Source organism: Protomyctophum parallelum (assembly GCF_964188405.1).
Source record: "Protomyctophum parallelum genome assembly, chromosome: 5".
NCBI classification, from domain to species: domain Eukaryota; kingdom Metazoa; phylum Chordata; class Actinopteri; order Myctophiformes; family Myctophidae; genus Protomyctophum; species Protomyctophum parallelum.
In genome coordinates, this window is record NC_139702.1 from 23,894,067 (window position 1) to 23,910,705 (window position 16,639).

At 41.2% G+C, this 16,639-nt stretch overlaps 1 protein-coding gene across 2 annotated transcripts in view; it reads right to left on the reverse strand.

Annotated features, from left to right (window-relative positions):
- Positions 1 to 16,639, reverse strand: part of myh10 (myosin, heavy chain 10, non-muscle) — an 81,262-nt gene that overhangs the window by 23,316 nt on the left and 41,307 nt on the right. For both annotated transcript variants that reach the window (XM_083765658.1, XM_083765659.1), the window contains 15 exons: positions 14,116 to 14,208; positions 13,128 to 13,191; positions 12,443 to 12,541; positions 11,837 to 11,980; positions 10,910 to 11,005; positions 10,007 to 10,125; positions 9,002 to 9,154; positions 7,552 to 7,725; positions 6,623 to 6,796; positions 5,106 to 5,220; positions 2,291 to 2,484; positions 1,396 to 1,517; positions 1,234 to 1,303; positions 423 to 583; positions 145 to 253 (listed from right to left, as the gene is read on the reverse strand). In XM_083765658.1, the coding sequence (XP_083621784.1) occupies positions 145 to 253; positions 423 to 583; positions 1,234 to 1,303; positions 1,396 to 1,517; positions 2,291 to 2,484; positions 5,106 to 5,220; positions 6,623 to 6,796; positions 7,552 to 7,725; positions 9,002 to 9,154; positions 10,007 to 10,125; positions 10,910 to 11,005; positions 11,837 to 11,980; positions 12,443 to 12,541; positions 13,128 to 13,191; positions 14,116 to 14,208 (1,887 nt within the window). The remainder of the gene's footprint in view (positions 1 to 144; positions 254 to 422; positions 584 to 1,233; positions 1,304 to 1,395; positions 1,518 to 2,290; positions 2,485 to 5,105; positions 5,221 to 6,622; positions 6,797 to 7,551; positions 7,726 to 9,001; positions 9,155 to 10,006; positions 10,126 to 10,909; positions 11,006 to 11,836; positions 11,981 to 12,442; positions 12,542 to 13,127; positions 13,192 to 14,115; positions 14,209 to 16,639) is intronic.

Below are 16,639 nucleotides of genomic sequence, written 5' to 3' on the forward strand. Positions count from 1 at the left end.
GAGCCCAGGTTCGAACCCCTGAGCCACCGCCTAAGCCATCTTGCTCCCATGTCCTTGAGGGTTATGGTTTCCCAATTTGAATTTACTAGCGTACTGTTCCCACCTTGGTGAACAGCCTCCACCACTGCCATTGGCTATAGTTACCTTGGTGAACAGCCTCCACCACTGCCAGTGGCGTAGTTTCAAGTAGGCAGCACAGTTCCTCTGGAGGACTTTCAGGGCACTCAGCTGCTGTTGCTTCTTAGCAAAGGCCCTGAGGAGAGAACGTGGACACTAGTCGTGACAGAACATCTTGTAACAAGCAAACAGAATTCTTTCTTTATTCATATGTCCCAAATTAAATGTTCACGTGTAACGAGTAGAATTTGATCAAGTTGCCCACTTCCACATACAAATAAAACATGAGCGGAGATGACTCTCACTTTCGTGCTAAGTATCCGCGGCAGGCGGCTTGGAAGTAAATGACGATGTCGGTGATCTTCAGGTCTCTCTCCTCCTCCAGGTGGGCCAGAACACCAGCTCTGAAGAAGATCTTACTCTGGCCGATGCGGAAGAAATTAGCATCCAGCTCCAGGGCTCTGATCTAGGAAATAAAAAAAATCAATACAATTTCATTATGAAACAATTGTGAACAAATGTTCCATCGATATCATTCAAAATTATTGAGCTGAAGAGGAACACAAATTCTGTAGTTCAGCTAAAACAAACAAACAATGGCATTGCTACCTCAGCAGCAGTGGTGTAGTACATTTACTGTATTGTTCGTTTATTTTTGTTTCTACTTTACTGGAGTATTTCCAATGTTCAGTACTTTAGATCTACAAGCTCACGCATTGTGAGCTTGTAGATCTAAAGGATTTTTGTCAACCGTCTTGTGAAACCTTCTGCATAATGAGTCCTTTCTACTGTTGGTACAACCCTTAAGGACGGAAATCCCTTCTTGGGTTTTTGCCTTTCAAGACGGGTACACATTTTTGGATTGTTGTTGCTATGTACAGTATATACTATATAGCAACATCATATTATTTTTGGAATAAATATTTGAAGTTTTTCTAGAAAACTCAGGATTTAGAAGGCCTCAGGTCTAAATGGGTTAAGTACATTTTGACGCTAATATTTTCGTACCTCTGAACTGTTACTTGTAAGTATTGATACTTTTACTTAATAAAAAAACTTTTTCCACCACTGCTCAGCAGTTTCATGGTTAAAGAATGGGAAAGTAGAAATCAGTACCATTCTCTCACAGGCTTGTTTCCCATCCATGAATGCCTTGGGGATGGCGTTGGGCGTCAGGATCTCATACCTGAATATCAGAGAACACCAATGTAAGTGCAAAATAAATTATGTAAATGATGTGTATAGAAAGTAAATAAATCAATATGCTTGTGACAACACCTCTGTCTGAACTCCTGGAAGACTATGCGGTTGGGGAAGCCCTGTCTGCAGATTCGGATCCCCTCTAGAACGCCATTACACCTCAGCTGATCCAGGACCAGGTGGGGCTCCAGTTTACCAGCCTGAGGGAGACAAGACAGACAGACGTTAAGACCTTTTTCATATCAAGGTCCATTATTTATTTGGCATTTGAGCCACGGATTTGATGAGATTTAGCCTCTCAGAACCAAGACTTAGATATGTTGTCGTCGTTGACTCGTCGGATAGGATTATGTCCACAATTCCATGCTGTATTGATATACTAACACCAGAGACAACAGGCATTGATCAAAATAACAATTATTCTACATTATCTAATCGTGTAGATTTCTTGTAAATGAAGTAACTCTTGTATTACAAGAGTTACTTCATTTACAAGAAATCTACACGATTTTACATACTATGTAAAATGAAACCAATTGGCCCGTAAGGGACCCTTACTAAGGGTCCATTTGGTTACCAACTCTCCATCATTTAGCTGGGGACCAGCTGGAACCACCTCAAGGACCACTGGTGGAAAAACACTGCATTGGAAGAGCATTATTTTTCTCTCTGTTTTAATTCATATTCAAATAAGGCTCTGCAAACTACAACACTGTATTACAGTTTCTATTTTACAAGACCAGCATTCTGCATAAAAGCAGGGATTTGGTTAATGTAATAGAACATTCTACTACAGTTACACAACAAAAGAACTATGAACTGAGACCTGCTGGGATTCAAAACAAGTGACACACTTCAATTCAGACCAAATAGCCACACTGTGTGGGCTGGGTAAAATGGACAAAAATCTAATATCTCAACATTAAAATGACACCCAAAAGCTAATGGTACTGTACAACAAGTGGATCCGCACCCTCTTCTCGTGGTTGGGGATGATGCATCGGACAAAGTTGGGGTTGGTGTTCCTGAGCGTGGCCATGAGTTTGGTGAGGGACTCCTTGTAGAGCTGGCCCACCGTGCGGAACATGCCCTTCTTGGTCTTGTAAGTGGCTCCGAACGTCGTTTCGTTCATCCCTGCCACCTGGTCGAGGCCCACGATGCGATCCACTGGCACGGGAAAGACAGAGAGACGGGTTAGAGGCACTGGAGTCTGTGCGGGGAGAGGGGAGTCATGGTAGGAAAAGCAGCAGCCGGCGAGAGGCTGGAATAATGTAGGAACGTGAGCACATGGAGATGGATGAGAACGTTACAGTAAAAGCCTTCTAAAGATTCTACCTAGATTGACTGAAGACCAACTACGGCCATTAACTACGGTGGAGAGAGGGTGGGTTGCTTCCCTACAGTATGAAATAACAGATCTACAAGCCACACAATGCATCACATCATGATGTGCTGTGAGCTTGTAGATCAGCTAGTATCTGTGCGAGACACCACATGCTTGGACTGTGGAGCTGAAGGAAAGGCCTCAATTCTCACTTAATCTCATTCATTAATCTATCCTGTTATAAACATTAATAATGGTTTCATTTAAATAAGTTATATGGTTATAAAGAAGTTATATTTTATTGGGCTGACGAGGGTCAAGGTTTGAATACTTAAAGATAAGGTACCTTTTCCTCCAAAAAGCAACTTCTTCTGACAACATTAGGTATTATTTACAGTACACCATTAACATTCTGTACAGATTAACATTCTGTGTAAATAAAATAGATTGTCACACTTTAAGAAACTACAAATCCTTATGCCCTTGTGTTTCCACCCCCTGTGCAAACGATGAATATCACATGATCTGACCGTAATACGGTCCTTAATTTAGATATAAATGTAAATGGGTTCATGGGCTTCAGTTACAGCACTGAGACAAATTCCCACCACTCTTTGTTTTTTGCATGGCCATGATTCTGAGCCACGGTCTGACAAGGTTTATACATCAGACGTTATGAGCAAAGCAACTATGACATGAGACTCTAAAAACAGATGTTTGTGTTTCTATAAGTCAACACTGGCCATTTATCAACGTCCAAACAGCTAAATTACACCTATGAGTGTTCCAGTGAGTCGTAAACTACTGGAATATCTTTCAATTTCAACATTGACTCTGTTGATGGGCACAGCCCGACTCCTCTGCATGGATGTCGTGAGTTCAGAGCTCAGCCAGAACAAACACCCAGCTGGACATGTGGTTCTAATTTCCGCTACTGTATAAAAAAAGGCGGGAATTTAAAGCCATTAATCTTTCTTCAGTCTCGGTTAAAATCTTTAATTCACTTATGAGAAAATATAGGCTCAGTGGAGGGAATACAATACTTTCAACAAGCTGTGAAAGCTGAGGAAAGCTGCGCTAGCTTTGGAATTGCTTGCTTTGAGGGTTTTTGACCACACCAAGTTCCATTCCAGCCCCACTCCAGGCCCTGCGATGCATCGAAACAACCATTTTATTACATTGCAACACAGAGTCATTACTGGGGTTTTTTTTAAAGTGAAGGTAGCTCTACTTGAACTATTCTTTAGTCTAACTGTTATTAGGTCTATTTTAAGGACTAGTCACTACCACTGGTGGCTGAGACATGCAGCCTAGAAGCGAATGGGAGCGTCTGCAGCTACGACAGACAGCACCGGCTTAAGCATGGAAACATACAGCCAGATCTGGGCAAAAATTACATATTCAGAAATAGTATCTGACCTGCTTAGGGAGCATTCACAACAGTGAGGGTATTTGAACAGCTTGAGCCATGAAGGCTCACCGAGGGTTCATTTTCATAAACGTAACATAAGTGTGTTTTTGTTTCATTTTTTCAATTGGATGCAGCTACTCATTTTGGCCCAGGTCTGCCGACAGCACACGGCCCAGTCATTCACCTTCTGGCTCATCCAGACTAGTGACATTGTCATAGAATGAAGCCCTTTGAATGGTCTGAATCTCTACAACACAGAGAGAGAGAGACAGGGAATGGGAGGTGGACCACGTTAACATGAGGAAATATCCTGGCCCGGATACAGTATGCAGTACGTTGGTTTTAAAGAATTTATCAACCTGCTTGTTAACTGACTAAACTGATTAATTAATCGTACATGATGATTCACTTTTATAGGGCTGCACAATTATAAATAATCAAAATTCTTTCATTTAGTTTGTAAGTTAATCAAAGATCGTATGATGTCCTTGCACCTTGGCCTCGTCTCTTCACATTACCTTCAGGATTACTAGTAAAAACCATCAGGCTCACAGAATAACAATACAATCACAGATTATATTTAACAGTAGACAAGGACACAAATAAGCAAAGGCACAAAAATATTTTCCACAAAGTATCATCGTCGCCAAAACACGTGATTAATAATTGTGATCACAATATTCCGCAAAATAATCAGGAGGATCATTTGTCATAATGGTGCAGCCCTACTACCTATAAAAAATAAAATAAAAAACAACAACCAGATTCCTAACAAACAGATTAGGAATAATCCTAACAGATTACTAACAGAATGTCTTTGAAGATATTGTTATTAAGATGTGTGTCCCTGAGCAAGACTCTTAACCCTAAATTGCTCCCAGAGTGCCGTAGAATGGCTGCTCACTGCTATGTTATAGGATGGGTAAATGCAGAGGACGAATGTGCATATATATACTATAAATATACATATAATGTGAGAAAAAGAAAGAAAAAAAACTCCTCAAAGGAGTGGGGACTGGGGACTATTCTATTCTATTCTAAGTAGGATCTTACCATCTTTCCACAGTTCAGCCACAAACTTGTCAGTAGATTGGTGGAGAAGTGTGGCCACGTTGTCATTTAGTGGGTCCATGTTCTTCATCAACCATTCATCAGACTTGTAGTCCACCTAGAACAGAGATGTGACGCACAAACCTTAACGCACAAAACTCTGCAGGCATCATTCACAAGTTAATGCAAATATTTAGTATAGTAATGTGTCTTACTTTCATTTTCCTTACTTCCACTATCCTAATGCACACTTTTATGCTCAGTGACACAAATAAATAAATTATAATCTTAGAATGAAAGGCTCTATGGGGTGAGGAATCAATGGAAAAAAAGTAATTTGAACTATCAGCTGAAATTGATGCATTTTCATTGTCTTGGATTGGATTACAGACTCCTGCTTTCAGTTTAAATCATCTGATATCCATTAAACTTGGGTTTAAGGAATCTGGTCCTATTGTCTACCGCATGTGTGGGACATAAACTATAAAATAGTTCCGTTAAGTTCATGTATGCAGATTTATCAGTGGATGAATGATAGCATATGCATGTACTGGAATTCCTTTGATAGATAGCAGAAATAGGGACAGCAATGAGGGTCCATTGGCATTTTGATGACATCGATTATAGTCCTAATGGCTGTCGGGAAGGTGAGCTTTGATGACCTCCACCAATGGAAACTCTTTTTTATATGACTTGCCAAGATTCCACATACTGCACGATAAAGTTTATCGGATGCAGACCAGACAACATTGGCAAAGAGGTCCATTAAACCAGACTTCCTTGGCCAAAATCCAAGGTGTTGTCTTTTAACATCAGAGGAGTCGTGACTTGCGTTTCTCAGTTCTACGTTCAGAGTGAAACCAATACAACATCAAACATGAGGGAGTGAACATTTGCCCTGTATGCAGTGGTGGGAAAAGTAATCAGTTTGTCTTTCCTTTTGTTGTTATCCAGAAAACTTGAAAGGGTTTTTTTCTACTGATTTTTTCTTCCTGTGACATTCCTTCAATATAAATTATGTTAAAACAAATTCTATACTTAAGTAAAAGTATCAATAAATACTGCAATATGGAACTACTCTGCTCCAAGTAAAAGTCTGAAATTCAAAATGTACTTGAATGAATAAAAGTACAAAAGTATTGGCATTAAAATGTACTTAAAGTACCAAAAGCAAAAGTACTCATTGTGCAGAAATGTCCCATTTCAAGTTTTCAAATGTATAAAAACATTTTGAAAATAGCCAATCTACAAGCTCACAATGCATTGCATCGCGATACTTTATGAATATAGGGCTGAAGTGGTTAATGTATGCTTTGTAATAATAATCAAAATGTACAAAGTAACTAGTAAAGTTTTGGATCTGAGATGTAGTGGAGTAGATGTAAAAGTATTGGAAATACTCAAGTAAAGTACAAACACCTCAAAAAAGTACAGTACGTAAGTGCAGTATGTAAAGTAGTTACTTTCCACCACTGAAAATGTGCCCTGTATGTTTTGGAGAAAGACAGCACATCACGCACCCTGCCAGCGTAGTGGATGATGCAGAAGTCGGCCTTGTCTTTGAGCTGCCGGGGTTTCTGGAACTTTGTGTGTGTGCCCTGTTCCTGGCTCAGCTTGTCCACGAAGGTCTTGTCCGTGGCCTTGGGGAACCAGCACTCCTCGTCCAGCAGAGCCAGCACGCCTGGAGGGTTCGCCTGCGAAGGACGACGACACAGGACCGTCAGAAAGAAAAGGATATAGAGAGCACTCAAAACGATGTACCGAATGCGGTTGGCGGTTCATCTGCCCTAGCACCTCCACCAGCGTCTATACTCCAATGGGGTAATCACATTATGTCTTGCACTCTTACACCCACACACTACACATACACTTTTCTCTACTATTATGTACTTTTTCTTTATTTTACTTTATTTGCTTTTATCAAAATGGTGCAACCATCAGTTTGCTAGTTAGTTCAATGATCCACAGAGAAATAAGATGAGTCAAACTTGAGGACTGGTCCTCACTGACTGACCGGCATTCTCTATTAGGTGGATGCAGGTCAAATCTTACATGCTTCTCTATGAGGTCGATGCAGGGCTGCAGGTCAATCTTACATGCTTCTCTATGAGGTCGATGCAGGGCTGCAGGTCAATCTTACATGCTTCTCTATGAGGTCGATGCAGGGCTGCAGGTCAAATCTTACATGCTTCTCTATGAGGTCGATGCAGGGCTGCAGGTCAATCTTACATGCTTCTCTATGAGGTCGATGCAGGGCTGCAGGTCAATCTTACATGCTTCTCTATGAGGTGGATGCAGGGCTGCAGGTCAATCTTACATGCTTCTCTATGAGGTCGATGCAGGGCTGCAGGTCAATCTTACATGCTTCTCTATGAGGTCGATGCAGGGCTGCAGGTCAATCTTACATGCTTCTCTATGAGGTCGATGCAGGGCTGCAGGTCAATCTTACATGCTTCTCTATGAGGTCGATGCAGGGCTGCAGGTCGAGGCCGAAGTCGATGAAGCTCCACTCGATGCCCTCCCTCTGGTACTCCTCCTGCTCCAGGACGAACATGGTGTGGTTGAAGAGCTGCTGTAGCTTCTCGTTGGTGTAGTTGATGCACAGCTGCTCGAAGGAGTTCAGCTGCAGGAGGAGAAATCAGTACAAGGGAGGAGGGAGGGAAAACCTGAATGCATGGTCACATCTACATGATGCTGTCAAGGAGAAATTGAGACCTCAAATAAATTGTGGATCTGATAGGGAGTACAAGTCGGGGTAGGCGATATGGGGATAAATATCGTAGAGACGATACAATGTCTCCACGATATGCCTTTTCAGAGAGATCATATATATCGTGATACAGTGAATGCATACTCTATGATTTGCAGTTAGGGAAGTGAGGGACGCTCTTATCATCAAACATCATCACATTCCGGCCAATCACTTTTGGCGTTCTCACTTTTCTGTCCTCAATTTTTATCGTCACTTTTCAAGCCCTCGGCCAAACAAATCATCACTATGGGGTAGTGGGGTACACACAGACACTCAAAAAAAAAGTATTTTGATCTAAATGGACTGTTTTTTTTTTCATATCGCCCACCTCTAAATAAAAGCAGCAATGAGCAGCTTTCAAGACCACAAAAAAACTATAAATGACCGTGAAATGACTGTGAAAAACACCAGGATGTCAACTATAGTAAACCTGCAGTTCAGGTTAGATAATGTATGCTAACAGTTCAATAGATTTTTTTTGATGACGCGATCCATAGTCGACCGTCTTAATTTTCCTGCAAGTTTATACAATATACAGTAAGGCAATAGGCAAGATCCTTACATAACCGCCTCTATGGCTTCTGGAAAAGCAGTTCGATAGTGGCCATGGAGCGTAGGGTTTGAACAGGAAATTGTGAATTACAGTTATGTTTTCTTTACAACATAAAAAAACAGGCTGGTGTCAATAATGGACCATGTTCAACTACTGCTGGGGAGGCCAATGCCATACATTTCAGGGCCATTTTGGAATGTGATTCTTTGAGTTGTTTGACGTCACAGACTTGTGGGTTACAAAAAAACTCAATTACTCACTCATTGTGAATTCAATTTTAGATTTAGTTTAACATCCAATTCCAAACTATATCCAGAATGCATTTAGGACACTGTTTCATACTGTATAATTATACTGTGTGTGACTTGGATTATATCGTGTTTGGAGCTTTTATTTTTGCTATTTTCTAGTATCGTCTTTGTTTTTGTAATATTTATTCAATGTAAAGGAAAACAGTCTCCATGAATTTAGGCTTTATGCCGTGAGTAATTGACAGAAATAAAGTCATTTTAGAGCTGAAGTATTGCTTTAATTTGAGTGTTATGTCCTCCACATTGATTTAACCTGCGATGTAAAACGTCTGCGATTCTATACCTGGAAGATCTCAAATCCAGCGATGTCCAGGATGCCGATGAAGGAGGCCCCCTGCCGTTTGGTCCTGTCCAGAGCTTTGTTGATGCGATGGACGAGCCAGCGGAACAGGCGCTCATACGTGGCTTTAGCCAAGGCCTCCACCGCAAAGTCAGCCTGGAGGAAGACAATCAGAATCAGCTTTAGCCAAGGCCTCCACCACAAAGTCAGCCTAGAGGAAGAGGAGCAGTGTTCATTACGCCAACTAAAACTTGGTGTTGGCTAGACCTCACTCTCGCAGTAACTATGACAAAAATTGTTCGTCGGCTAACTATTTTCACTGACAACAAAAAAAAAAGGAACTAAAAACTAAGTTTTTAACTTTTTAGGGAGGGACTATAGTGAAGAGGAGATCCAGTAGAACTAAGAAGAGTCATTTTATGCTTGGTTACAGTATGTATAGGTGTCACTCTCCAAAAATAGGCGATCTACAAGCTCACGTGAGCTTGAAGATCTTTTCTCGGCACACTACTGAGTGTAAAATCAGGCATTTCAACGAATTGAAGGAGAAAAAGTTGTCTATTTTAACCCTGATGTCCCGTTTTGGGCATTAAAATTATAGGCGTACATTTTATTCTACAAGCTTGTGATGCAGTGCGTTGCGAGATTGGGGATCAGCTATTTTCAAGCAAAACTTGAAACATTTTGAAAAGTATAGGCATAAGTAAGACAAAGGGTGAGAAAGGTAATGAAGAAGAAGAAATGAAGGAATGACGGGCCGAATGACAAGTTGTGTTTGTTTTCACAGTCAGACCGGATGGACAATAGGAGTGGACTCATCTCATAACCATTGTGAACAATGTATCGTGCGTGTGTGTGTGTGTGTGTGTGTGCGATGTACTGTATGTACAATGTAGTTACAACATAACTTCACTGGCCAAAGTCAAAATGTGAATGCAAAAGGTTAATCAACTGAACACTATTCTACTATTAACACGAGACTCAATGTGCTTGCTGTTACCCACTGACCTGTTCTTTGGTCTGGGCTTTCTGGACATAGTCTCTTCCCACTTTGATCCTGGGAGAAAGGATGGCTCTGGTAAACTCCATCACATTCAACCCAAGCAGATGACACAGCTTCTGGGCAGCTGTGAGAGAACAATTACAAAAAGGAACTATCAACAAGGATGTATACTTGAATAATGAAGACACAGACCCATGAGGCAATTGAAACATTTTTGAGACATTTTGTTTTGCTACTACAATATTTGCTTGTATCTTTGTGGAAAATCTGGCCAAAGCATGGCACTAGAGCAGTTGTTCTCAACCAGTGGTCCAGGAACCACCAGTGGTCCTTGAGGGGGTTCCTGGTGGTCCCTATATGATGGAGAGTTGGTAACCAAATGGACCATTATAGATCCAGTCACCTGGATCTAAAGTAATTTACAGTAACTATCAAAAGTGTTACATTAATGTTAAACAGATGCTTAATTTACAAGAAGTCTACTCAACATGTGCCTATGCATATGGTATGGTGTGTGGCTGTGCGCGCTAGCAGCAGCCACCACCAGGCCCCGCCAAACTTTGTTCAACTGAACTGTCATTGCATCTAAGAAATGTGTTTATACTTTTATTTTACAGACGACAGGGGTGGGCAGCCGTGTGCCCCCCTTGCCTCTGGGCCCCCACGCAGTCGCGCTGTCTGCGTCGCGCTAGTAACGCCCCTGTGCCACTTAAAGCAGAGAGGAAATGGGCAAAAATATAAAATATGAAGAGGTGCAGGAGGTCTTGACCTGTGGGCCTTCCAAACTATCTGCATTAAACTTGTGTGTGTACGTGTGTGTGTGTGTGTGTGTGTGTGTGTGTGTGTGTGTGTGTGTGTGTGTGTGTGTGTGTGTACGTGTGTGTGTGTGTGTGTGTGTGTTCAGCTACCTGTATTCTCAGGCATAGAGGCTTGGTCCGTGTTCCTCTCCTTTTTGAAAATAATGTTGCCAAACTGAAGGACTGAGGACGCCACTTTCAGCATAGCTACGCACAAAAGATATGAAAATGAATGAGTGTTAATATCAATGTTGTATGATATCCTGTATGTAAACATACACACTGCATAGTTTCACAGGTAAAGTAATAGGAATACGGCTTACGACTATGTATCCACAGAAGACCCGTTTAAAAGGATCCCTGGCTAATAAGACAAATATACCTAACACATTACACTCTAACAAAACAATGAAATTAAAAACATTTATTTTATTTAAGGTGTTGGTCTTTCACTCCCAAGTTGACATATATCCATGTTTGTCCAGCCCTTGGAGTATGGAATGTATGTGCGAACTAGAAAACAACTTCATACTTCCTATGGTTAACATCAAACATAATATTTTAAATACTCTTTATTAGCACATGCATTACATATATTCCATAGGGCTGGACTACACATGGACAAATGACACCATCTTGCGACAGGAGTTGTCCCTATTGAGTGAAAGATGAACCATTTCTAAAAGAAATTTTATATTTAAAGTGGATTTCATTTTACATTTTTGTTATAGAGAGCAATTATAATGTATTAAGACATATTTGGCTTATTGGCCAGGGATACTTTTAATTAGTGTTATCATTTCATTTATTTTTCATGAATTAAAACAAAATTCAGTACTTTGAAGAAATCAAAGAAAAATCTAAGAAATTCACAAAAAATAGAAAATGTTTAAGTAGTAGTGAAAATAGACGATCTACAATCTCACAACGTAGCGCGAAGCCACGTTGGTCCCATTGGGTCCCGGGGAAGACATACAATTTCTCTTTTTGGGCTGTGTCGGGGCTACAAAGTTTGGGAACCGCCCCTGTAACACGTACACATTATCTCCTCGTGGGAGAAGCTCATGATGTGCATGGCCTCCATCGTCTCCTGGAAGTCGTCTTTGTCCTGCTGGCCCGGAATGGGGAGGTTACCGTTGGACAGGAAACGGTAGCTGTTGAAACCTTCCAAAAGCAGGTCGGCTGCAACAGCACATGGAAAGAAGGGTTACACAGGTGGTTGTAGTAGATACTGTATACAATTGAGGGTGTACTCGTTTCCGCCGAGTAGAAATCCTAGTACTCTGTTAAAGGGCTTTGTATTATTGTGCTGCAAATACATAATTTATACTCTCAGAAGAAATTAACTTATCACTTACCAGTCTCAAACAACCCACAACCATCTTACACAATTAAAGCATAACACTTGTGTATAGCATGGATAAAATTAAGCATACTGTATAGGCGTAGGCTATTTCTGAGAATCTTCGCCTAGAATGACATGCCAAAAATAGGGACACCGGGGTTAATGTGGCTAACATTACTATTACCATGTTGGACGTTCACTCCAATTGCTCCACATCAACAGCCATCTGGAATTATGACGTAAGACTGCATAAACTATTCCTCTGGTGTATATCTGCCTCGAGGCATTAACATACTTACTTTTGAGGTGCTCTCCGGCCCCGGCGAGCAGCTGGTAGAAGATGTGGAAGGTGCGCTCATCTTTGGCTTGGCGAATGGCTCTGGATTTCTCTAATAGGTCTGACACAGCATGGTCAAGGGAGTAGTGTGCCATTTCCATTTGAAACTACAGACCACGGCAACACCACCAACACTGATATGTATTCCTTTATTACAGATACATTTACGGAGTGAGAAAATAAATGTCATCTGACGTCAAACCCTTAGATCTCCATATATGGAGCTGACCTGTTCTGACATGTCAGAACAGTTCCTACCTGTCCTTCCTGTTCTGACATTCCATTATGTTGATCTGACCGCATCAAAACCTGTACACTCAAGACACCATTTCGACCTCATCCTTTAGGGCGAGGTCGCTTCTCGCCCTCAGGGCGTATTACTGGTTGTATAACTACCACACCTCTGTACAGTTTGCAAACTTTAACATTCATTTAATCAACCATTCAATCAATCCATTGTTCTACAACAATATCTGGCCAGTGGGAACCAAATTTTAGATTTCTGCATAGAAATCTGTACTACTTGACTAGGTTGGATTTATGGTGTAGCTCCTCAGTTGAAAAATATTGAAATTGCAGTGATTGCTAACAGGAAATATAATGAATAACATGCATGTAATTCAAGTCCATTGCTTCCATAAGGATACAAGTTTCAATGTTGGCTCCCACAATGTAGCCAGTAACATCAAAGTTGATCCGGATGAATTTCCCCTGCAGATGAACAGGTAAAAGGAGACAAGATTCAGGTAGAACATAAGACCAAAAAAAGCTCTCTATAAATAAAAACGTTTTAATTATTATTTCATGAGATCTAAATTAAATGATCTGAAACCCCTTTGACATGCACACAGGACATGCATGCCACAGGGCAGACGTTCTGAACTGGTTTTGCCACCAGCCATAGCTGTGTACATTTTCTGTATTAGGCCCAACCTAAAACGTCTCCATTAAGTTCCAACCCAGTGTATTAGATAACAGAAGACCACATGAACAACCAAACACGAGTACAGATCTGGTTCTAATCAAGTGGAGGAGACTTCTGAAGAAAATGGTATCTGTTTCACACACACACAGTCGCACACACACACAAAACACACACGCACAGTCATGCGCAAACACACACACATGCGCGAGAGCCTATAATGTCTCTGTAGTGGAAGTTGACATATCTCAGACACATGGTTATGATTTTTGTGGCTCAAAAGTTGTGTTGCAGTTCTGTCATCATTACACAAAACTGTATTATGACTATGAGAGGCATTACTGACAGAAGATTTTCTTTGAAAATCACATCAAGCTCCTTCATCACACCGGTGATATTGCACAGCATTCCACCTTCATAGTGTCACTTATTTATTTAGTACTCAAGCTGAGTGAGTGCTCTGATCTGTGCAGACTCCAGCATATCAAAGAAATCATTAATGACTAGCAGACGCCCGTCCGGCTGGAATGCCCCCGTGTAATTGCTTACAGGAAAAAGCAGGATGATCAGATTCCTTTCCATCAAGGTTTTACTTACTTTTCTTCCCAAGATGCAAATGCCACCAAATTTCTCAATCAGGTGTACAGTTAGTTCAATAATCAGACAGCCGAGCAGACAACCTTTACGAATTTCAGTTAGTGTCCTGTACTTACAAAACGTGACGAGTTGTCATTTTTCACGGTCTTGGCATTCCCGAAAGATTCAAGGATGGGGTTGGCTTGTAGGAGCTGACGTTCCAATTCACCCTGAAATAAAAGGAGCCACGTTACTGCAGAGTACTTTGTAAAAGCTTTCCGAATCGGAATCAGCCTTATTCGTTTATTATTTATTCCTGTACCAAGAATATGATAACAGAAATAAACTGTCAGTATCAAGCACTGATTTTCACCAACAGACAAGTGCAAATCACATGCAGAAAAGGACAACAGAGATGGTAAGCTATTTCATGTGCTGTATAGTCGGTCGTATCCTGCATTTGACTTAAAAAGGAACATTTTGAATAGAAGATCAAAGTAGGAATCATGACAGAAGACGTCATGTTCCAAAAATAACTTTTCAAGCACTTTAAAGAAAGCATTTTCATGAGGCTGATGATAAGCGGGATAGAAATATAGCAAACATTTATATGCTACATTATGAAAACGCAGAGCAGCAACTTATTTAATTCATACATCCGTTAGCCATGGTCTATAACCCATTTTAAACCTGGTGAGGAGATGGACTATTCCTTTGAAGCGAGAATATAATTAAAATCAGTCAAACATTGCAGACATAGGCAGGCATAAGGACAGGCATGAGGAAAGGGAGAGGGGAGGGGAATTGAGTACAGTAGCAAACAGTACCATGTGATACATACTGTATATTACATTGACCCTACTGTACCTGTGGTCTTTTATAGGACTATGGTTAAACTTAAAAGTAAGTGGTTTTAACATCCTTTCTGTAATTGTTATAATAGAGAAGAGAAAGATCCCAGGGAAATGGGGGCATTTAGCATTGACAAGAGGCCAGAAACAATTTATTCCTAACGTGTGAGACACACGCACGCACACACTCACTCACACCTATTGTCACGCTGGACAGTTTAATAGGCTGAATAAATAGGTGGCCAGTGCAGATGTTTGGACAGGTGGTCCATTATGCACTGGTCCAAGCCACATTGAGGGGGCTGGTCATGACCAGTATGGCCAGCCACAAAAACAACATTCTCTTCTGGGACTTTATTTCTCTTCTGTGGCTAAAGGGGAATATTTCCCCACATTACGTCAAATCCAGCCACAGTCTGTTGATCTGAGGAGGCCGTTTTCCAGATGAGCAAACTCCCGTGGAGGGAGACGGAGAGAAGTCATCGTCGTTGCACAGGACGTGAGACATGTAATTGTGATCTTTGGCCAGGGAGATATGTGATGGACTGATTTTAATTGAGTTTTCATGCTGCTGGAATGAATAAAACGGTCAATTCACCTGCTTCCATATGGGTGCTTAATTTCTTAGAAGGCGTAATAACTGTGAAGTAGCCTATCTTGTTAGTGAACTTTGCTCATTCTTTCTGTGGCCTTGTGTGGATAACAAACGCAAATGAAAGCCCAATTTAGCATCCATTAGTTAATGATCAAGTTGACCCACATTCATGCCGCAGAACAAGCGCGACAGGCATCTGACATGGTCCAGACACCGGCTCCACTTTCAGAAAGCTAATTGTTGTGATGCGGCGATGACAGACAGCCAGGGGATCTGGAAGGTTTCAGGCGGTGAGTTTAACCATCAACTATCAGGGAATACACCATGCATTTCAGACTCTTTGGCAGTCTACGGAACTGAGCTAAGAGCCAAAGACAATCAGTCAAAATGGTGGTATTATTAGAACCTTCCGAACATGCTCACTGCCAGGCTTTGTATCGTTTACGATAGTCAGTCACTCATAGTTCATACATAGTCTGTTTCTAGCGAAAGTTTAACTAATTCTAACATTAGCGTTTTCTCACCGTTAGTTGATGCTTCATATCCATACGAGTCAAACCGCCGGGATCATTATTCTTTTTTTTTTAACATTAGAATTCAGAATGGAAGAAAAAAACGCAAACCAGGTAGAATGTGTAAATTACGTCAACGAGAACAACTAAAGCACATACTTTAAGTATGAAAATACATTAACGCCCAGTGAGCAGGGGGATTATGCGAAAGTGCAAATGATTGAATCTACAATGTTCCATCCTGCTGGGAGGTGTGTGGCTGAGGTTGGTGGAGTCCTGTTGGCTCTCCCTGCTCCTGCTTCGGAGAGCTGCTACAATGTGTCAGATGAGGGCCCTTAAGAGAAGACAGCAGCTGCTCCTGTCTTCTACATAACACTCCAGCCAGCCCAACAGGACCCAAAAAGAAGCTGGGCGGATCCTGGCCGTGAAACTAGGGAGTTCTGCACAGTGCGTTTGGGGGGGGGGGAACGGGATGGAATATATGACACACATGCAGAGATAATAACCCGCTAACATGGGATCAATTATCTCAGGGGTTGAAACAATCTGTCTGAAAAGGTGTTTCATCAAATTTGATCACTAAATATGAAATATTTAAATGAGGAGACATTGTCATTTAATACTCTGTCATGCCGTGAAAGAGGTAGCCAAAGGCAAGAAGGTGGATGCAAAGAGAAACATCTTCAGAAAACCGAGTAGAATG